Source organism: Ostrinia furnacalis, unplaced genomic scaffold, assembly GCF_004193835.3.
Source record: "Ostrinia furnacalis isolate ACB-3 unplaced genomic scaffold, ASM419383v2 OfSCF4280, whole genome shotgun sequence".
NCBI classification, from domain to species: domain Eukaryota; kingdom Metazoa; phylum Arthropoda; class Insecta; order Lepidoptera; family Crambidae; genus Ostrinia; species Ostrinia furnacalis.
In genome coordinates, this window is record NW_021134519.1 from 11,160 (window position 1) to 19,069 (window position 7,910).

At 38.7% G+C, this 7,910-nt stretch overlaps 1 protein-coding gene across 1 annotated transcript; it reads left to right on the forward strand.

Annotated features, from left to right (window-relative positions):
- The first annotated feature begins 1,318 nt into the window (after window positions 1–1,318).
- LOC114359279 (uncharacterized) lies at window positions 1,319–7,418 on the forward strand. Its single transcript, XM_028313595.1, has 10 exons — window positions 1,319–1,603; window positions 2,320–2,500; window positions 2,907–3,139; window positions 3,485–3,611; window positions 3,691–3,880; window positions 5,174–5,303; window positions 5,748–5,829; window positions 6,167–6,300; window positions 6,894–7,008; window positions 7,332–7,418. Exons 1-9 carry the CDS (start codon window positions 1,559–1,561, stop codon window positions 6,990–6,992), a joined length of 1,221 nt encoding a protein of 406 aa, XP_028169396.1. The 5' UTR covers window positions 1,319–1,558; the 3' UTR covers window positions 6,993–7,008; window positions 7,332–7,418.
- The last annotated feature ends 492 nt before the right edge of the window (window positions 7,419–7,910 follow it).

The window sequence follows — 7,910 nt, forward strand, 5'->3', positions numbered from 1 at the left end:
GCGGGCGGCCGCTAGTAACAAATATCAGAACTTGTGTTTCTTTAATGAAAAGACCGATAGTTAGCGAGATAAGCATTTATCATTCGGGTTCTTACACAGACACATCTTGTTCGTACATAGCCGGAAGAGGGAAGAGCGTTCTACCGGAAACAGTTAACTTNATTCATTTTCCTTCTTATTTTTAATATTTTTTTACAATGTAAATTATAAAAAAACTAAAAATACATTATAAAAAAAAACTTAAAAATAGTTAATCCGCTGGTAGCGGAGCAGGGCCCAAGCTTATTATTATTATTATTATAAAACTTTATTGCACAATAAAATAGTACAAAAATTGGACTTAATGCTATTTGAGCATTCTCAGCCAGTCGACCCCTGGGTTATGCAGAAAGCTTATTAAAAAATTCTTATAACAAAAGAAATAATAGAAGTTCGAAACTAGGTATATCATAACAAAAAAAATACAATTGTATAAAGATTATAAGCTACTGAAACAGGTTCAAATGTCTAACCTTCAACATTAGCTTGTAATCAAAGGAAGAAAGGTTTACACAGAATCAATAATCAATAGAAGGTACCTATACAGGGTGGCCAAAACAGTGAGGTCTAAAAGAAAAATTTAGATTCCTTACATCAAGGTGTACCTAAATCACCCACATGTATGTAATACGATTGTGCATCGTTTAGGAGATAGAATTAATTTTGTGATATTTTAAAATTTTATGACCTAGTAGGCTTTAAACATTTTTATCTTTTTTTTGGGTTGACTTTTTTCAGATTTCTTTTTTTCGACAGATTTGTTATTAATTGCAGATGTTTGAAAAAAATAATTACCTTCCTATCTTTGATTCAAGATACAAAAGTTTTGCTAGAAACATTAAAATTATGCTTTTATCAGAACACTATCTTTTCAACTTAAAAGTTTAAGTAAAAAAAAGAACTTCCATAGGTCCAAAACCATTTTAAAAACTGCGCCGTTTCCTGAACATTCATAATAGGTAATACAAAAAAACATGTACTTAATGGGCCACTATTTCCTGTAATCGGTCCACTAAAGTGGTAAGTCGGAGTTTCCGTTACATGTTTTTGACTTTCTTAGAGTGAATTAATATTGGGAATCCTCTAAGTTTACATTACGTAGAACAGATTTAGAGCAGTAACTGGACAGAACATGTTTTTATTCTCAACGAGGAAGCTCTTGCCCTTCATCACACTTGGCGGAAACTGATGATTAGGCTGAAGGTGGAAGGGAACTTCAACTACTAAGGATTTTTGATCGAACAGACGCTGCGCTTCGCGCCGACTCGCGCCGGTCAATGTGAATCCTGCCTTATGATTAGTAGTTGCCTAGATTTTTGGCGGTATCTGAAACTAAGTAACTAAAACGGTTACTAACTAGTAATATTACTTCAATGCTAACTAGTCGTTGAAAAAGCTATCAATAATTTCCATCGTAAAACAAGCAGGCTTTAACGATGTAATAATTGGCAATTAACTTCTCTAATCTCCCTTCGTTTCTTTTCCCAATTAGTGGCAGAATTGTTCCGTAGACCCTACCATGTGGGCTGGTGGGGTTTTGTTTTTAACGATATGGATAGTTGGGGTAAGATGTTATAATTATTTTAGCTTTTAGAAGGTATGTTTTCACTACTTGTTTTCTCGGAACCGCTGCTAACACCCATTACCCAAATTGACCCAACGAAAATTGGTAACTGCAAAATGTTTACTGTTTTACAAACACAGTTAGGCACAACCTAAAAAGCCTTCATCATCATCATTTCAGCCACAGGACGTCCACTGCTGAACATAGGCCTCCCCCAATGACTTCCACATCGCACGGTTGGTAGCGGCCTGCATCCAGCGCCTTCCTGCTACCTTTATCAGGTCGTCGGTCCACCTTGTGGGTGGACGTCCCACGCTGCTTTATCGGGCTTTAAAAAGCTTTATCTGGCAGTAACAAGAGTGGAAAAAAGTATGAGAATCGCCAGTCTACAGAATAAGATACTTCATCATTGGTAAAGAATCTCATCCTCGAGGTAATTATTAGAATCATTTTTAGATTCATTCATGCTCCTGAGCTGAGAGCCAAAGCACACGATGCGTTGCGGCGCCACATCGCACAGATTTCGCCGTATCGTGCGGGGAATATTTTATTCCTTCTACACTACCAAGCCAGTAGTGTCGTGCGTGGGTAACTTACATCTTCATTCCCATCGACACTACTACCATAACTAAATGTAAAATTTTGGATTGTTCTGTAATAAATTATGTTTAATGTAACTCTTCTTCCATCTTACTGTGTATCTCCTTAACTGCCAGAGCGATGCGTCCCGCTCCCACTACAACAACCAGTCGGCGCACGAGCTGACGCCGCCGCCGGACGAGATCGCGCCAATGCTGCCCGACGAAGGGTTCCAGGGGTCCACCGTCATCGCCGGCATGAGGCCAGACAGCTTCGGCCAGTTCTTTAACTTCTTGGACGGAGACAGCTTTGGCATAGGTGGGGTTTAAGCTATATCTGGTGGTGGCAGAATTGACGCCACCATACTTTAGTGAGGTAACATCATGCGCGTATGAATGCAGTAGGCCTAAGATGCGCGCTGTGATAAGCGGTTATCACGCCATTTTATCGATTTTTCCCATACAAATTGACGTCGATAAAAGTTATCACGGCGTGCATCTTAGGCCTACTGGTCTATTTCTTTTAAAAATAAAGGAATGTTTTCTTTGAATTTTCTATCTACAGTACTTATTTAGACTTTCCTCCAAGCGGCATTACAAAATGCCATCCTGTATAAAATATTTAGCTTACCAAAATGAGTGGCCAACCAAAAGGTATACTACCTTAGGGGAGCCGATTAAAACTATCTTAACCGAAATCCAAGTTTAACCGTCATGTTTACCAGGCCCAATGCACGAATTCGTCTACGGCTGGCAAGCCATAGTGAACACTATGAGCATGAAGAACAACGTCGAAGTTCGCAAGAGGGCCGGCTTGCAGCGCTTCGCACTAGCAGGCATCAATGGTATCACCCTCGTCTCCCATATCGGGGTGACGGAGATCATGATCAATGGGACAAGGACATACTGTTTCGGAGGCGCCTCAAGGCCACCGGGCCGGAGGAGTGTCATTTGCAAGGTAAGGTTTCACTGGGTTAGAGAGAGGTGCTTTGAGCCATAATACAGGATGTCCAAACATGGAAAACATGTCCAACAAAGGAAGCATGGATCAAACAAAAGGATTGATTCTATGGCTCAAATGCAACAACTTTCTTCAAGACAAAACCAATAAATAAATAAAAAATTCGGTTGAAAACACGCGAGAAAAAAAATAAGACTCAACATTGCCTTTGCGAGTTAGAAGTTCTACTAATTTTGTTGTCTAAAAGCATTCTAGTATAGGTAGGTATGTATAATGCGAATGCGCTCTAATAAAATTAAATTACTCGATTTCTATACAAACAGCTAAGAATTTTGATTTCAGGGTGCGATGTATCAAGAAGCTAGATTCACATGCAAAGTGCCGTATCTGCGGTATCCGACAGTTCTGGGGTATAAATATTGTATTGAAAAGTATGCTGCAGTGGCGACCCTTGATGGCTCATACAAAAGTAATCGTTTAATTAGCTCATTACTCTCACGGTACATAATTTTATTAATTGATGGATGCATACATTTAATAATTTTCAGCCACGTATTGTGCTCGCGGAGAATCCGTACCAAAGTTTCATTACGACTACATCTGCGAACGACGCGACATCAAAATAAAACGAATTAATTTAACGGACCCCAATGAAAGGTTCAATATTCGAAACCCGGTCGTGCGCAGAGCAGAGTATTATAGAGCCCCGTATGATATTCTGAAGGCATGTCCAGATTGGTAAGTATAATTAAAAGGCGTGCAGCGATCGCGACCAGACTTAAATGCATTGATCGCCATCGCTGCACGCCGCCGGCTGATCGCGTGTGATCGCATTGGTTTGGCCGAAACTTAAGTAATTCGATTTTTTTAAATGGATACATGTTTATTTTATCAGACACTCATTATGTTGCTCCAAGTGTGCGATCCGGAGCCTAAACTAGGGTCACCCTGTATTTCAGGCATTTCAATTAAGTTAATTAAGTTATCAAAACCCGCAAGATTTTATTTATAGAAACAGTTATTTAATGCTTACTTACTTATTTGGTATAATTAACGCAAATTGTTTATTACAGTCCATCATTTGTTTACCAGTCTGCAGACCATTGTATGGACTCTACGAAAAAAGCCAAAAGCTTAGCATAACTTGAAACTGTTAGGCATGTTTTTGCTGGAATCAAATGGTTTTATTGTTATAAGATTAAAGAAGTTATAGCCTGACCAGGAACATAAAAACCCTGGCATGGAGGCGCGTCAATTGCATTTGATAGTGCAACACTGAGTACAGTCGTACCTGTGTTAAATTAATAGGCTAACTTTATGTATCAGTATTCAGGATTACGGGCTAATTTGATGTTTTCATAAATTAACGAAAAAATATTATTATAGGTAACCTGGTTTAAATAAATTAAATGAAACCGTCAATCGAGTTAGTAGGATTTATTTTATTATTTATCAATAATCAAATTCAGAACTTGAATATTCAACTGCAATGTCTTCTCATGAACGCTTCAAACTCGGTACTTCTTTCCCAATTCCATAAAATTCAACACTTAGAAAGTGATAAAAAACTTTAAAATAGGTAGTTGAAACAAACCACAGCTAATTTTCATAGTGGACTGTACTATACGATAAACATGTCAGTCAATTTGACAACCTTTGTCGAAAACATTATTCAATGAAAATATTGTCCGAACCCTTAGTATTTCTTTTCGACAAATACTTTAACACATTGTGAACCACTTTTCTTTCACGACTATAAAAAGATTTTAGCAATTTAATTCACAAAATCAGTTGCGCACATTTAAACTAAAGTTTGTTTATACTTTGACAGCAATAGACTGACATGCAAGGTGACATGTCAATGAAGTTTTCAGTTACTGTTGCCATTAAAAGAAATTAGTACCATTAGTTTTCCGCAACATGGCGAGGGTTTTTATGTTCCTGGTCAGGCTATACTATTTAATATGTTAGTTTAAAATATGTATAGGTAGGTAAAGTCGCATCGTTATTAAAAGTTTTATTTTTAAAAAGGTACGGTTGCCACTTGCGCATTTCTCCAGAAGATCTGGAAGTAGAAGTGCCTCCCGGCCTGATGGATGCCAATGAGACTGCTTTCGTGGGGAGTGGAGGAAGATATTGGCTTTCCTTATATTATACTCAGGTGAGTGAGTACTCTCATGAAGACGTAGCGTGGGCAGGCCTCCCACTAGTAGACCGACGATCTGGTGAAGGTCGCGGGAGGCGCCTGGATTCGAGCGGCGCAGGACCGGTCTTCTTGAGGGAGGCTTTTGTCCAGCTTTGGACGTCTTTCGGCTGAAACGAACTAGTAAGTACTCGCATTTTTTCCGATTTCATCTATGCATAGTGGTGTCCCAAAATTAGCAAGTTACTCTGACACCGGAGGTAGCTGGCTAGAACAAGCCTAATTTGTACAAGTTTTGAAAATATGATCAATTTTAGTCATTAAGTAATCCATAAGAGTTGGATGAGGCTTGAAAATAATTTTTAAAATGGAGTTAATACTAGGACTTAAACCCATCTACCCTCAGTATAAGTGTGACGTGCTAAATTACTAAATTACTAAACCTACGCATTTGTATTTCAGCTGTCTACGTATGCAGTTTATTTCCAGGCCCACGGAGAGTATCCGTGGCAATCGAACCGGCCAATTGTATCCATTGACAAAGGTGACTGGTCAATCGAATCTTCAATCACATCGTGTGGGTCGAATCACGAAAAGGCGTATCTACTCGTAACAAAATAGCGATATTGAGTTAAACACACCATGTTATTAAAAAAACATTCATTTTATAAACTCACAAAAGATCGTCACTGAATTATTTTTCAGGAAGCCAGTATTGACAGGTAAAAAGGGCCCGAAATGCATTTTTTCATACTTCAAATTATCTTTAAACGTTGCTCCTGTAAAATTGATAAAAGTCAGTTACGCCTTTTCGTGATTCGACACACGACATGCTCAATTTCTCTCATTAAGTGCGCCGTATTAACTCGACTTCGTTTTAGGTGGCATATGGGAGCAGCTCCTGAAGGCCAATATTGGTCCAGACATGAATCTGCATTACAATTTGAATGGAATTTACAATAGATTCCCAGGTGCAGCCCCGGTTGCGCCTGATCTGATGAGAAATGATGGCCAGGTAAGACAAAAAAATTACCCCGAATAATCATGATTACTTATTAACTATCTATTATTAGGAACAAGTTCATCATCACAACTTTTGCCCTGTCCTGCGATGACCAGACTCCACAAACATGGAAACATCTCTTAACACAGTGCCCTAGATTTGCTTCAGCCCGATATAACCATGAAATGCTAATCAAATAATAATAATGCATCCCGCTTGCTAAATAAACCCATATAATTTACAAGACATAAGTAATAAGAAAAGAAGACACAGCAAAAAGCTTCAAAGCCTACATTACCCATAGTCGATCACCTAAAAGAATTTAATAACGTCCGTATTCACAAACGATCCTTGCTTAAGTGAATCAGCAAATCGAACGCACAGCGTTGAATGGAGCTCTGTGATTGGTTCGTGTGTCACCCTGTGCGTCCACGCGCACTGTGAGACATCATAGTAATGTTTGTGAATACGAGCGTAACAAATTACAATCATCATAATTCACAAACTAAATCATTGCGCTACAAATGGAGTACTCCACTAGCTTCCATCCATTGCATGTGGATCTCAATAACACTCACTAACAAAAAAAACGTTTGCCCTGTTAGGTTCAACCAGCCAACTTTAGAACTGACACACGCGACCCGGGGGGTGAGGATATCCTCCTTGCGAATCCACATAATGCAGATCCTGGGAACATTATCTAATGGCAAAATAACAAGGGTATGTACATTGTACATAACTAAAGTAGAAATTATTGTACCTAAAGCACGCCTAAAGTCTGGTCCGTGAGCACGTAGAATTTTGTCCAATGACCCCTAGCTACCCAAACCCATCCTTATCGCTCGGTACAGTCACGACAGCAATATAATTACGCGCGAGCGATAAGGATGGGGTAGCTAGGGGTCATTGGACAAAATTCTACGTGCTCACGGACCAGACTTTAGGCGTGCTTTAGGTACAATAATTTCTACTTTATTATTATTCCGAAGCAGATGTGATAGGTTACATTCTCAATACGTACTTATTTGTATTTTTGATTACAGGTGATGCAGGTCTTCGTGGTTTCAGGTCATCTAATTCTGATAGAAAGAAACATTTGTAATTAAACACGAATAAAATTATTGACTGATTGGTTCTTACTTATTTAAGAAAATACTTACCTACCCGTTCTTAATAAAACTTAAGGTTCGCTGATCGCCTGTGATCGCGTTGGTTTGGCCGAACCTTTAGTTTTTATCAAATTATCTTACATGTTATAGTTTATACTCGTAATCACGATAAAGGATCCTAGTAACTATTAATAACTTATACTATTAATAATTACTATTAATTTTATAAGGACTACCTTTAGCGGCTCCATGATTCAGCGCTATTAGAGTGAGACCAGTGAAACTCAATTCGGCGATTCAAGATTCGATTCTCTGGAGATACAACTTTTTTGTTATAAATTAGTTTGGTTAACACATTGCCAGGCTATTGCAGGTGTGATCGTGTGATTGATCAGCCGGACAGTGGCGGAGTAGCATGGGTTGTAGCATTCCATTGTAAGGAGGAAATGTGTCTTCTTACTAAAGTAAATAGGCATTAAAAAAAGCTCAAAGTAGCGCAGCGTGCTAGGGAGA

Bases quoted from the DNA above. Each gene is read 5' to 3' on its own strand.
- LOC114359279 (XM_028313595.1), top strand. From the start codon at position 1,559: ATGTGGGCTGGTGGGGTTTTGTTTTTAACGATATGGATAGTTGGG. The intron at 2,501-2,906 runs GTGGGGTTTAAG...CATGTTTACCAG, and splicing joins CGGAGACAGCTTTGGCATAG to GCCCAATGCACGAATTCGTC. The intron at 3,612-3,690 runs GTAATCGTTTAA...AATAATTTTCAG, and splicing joins CCTTGATGGCTCATACAAAA to CCACGTATTGTGCTCGCGGA.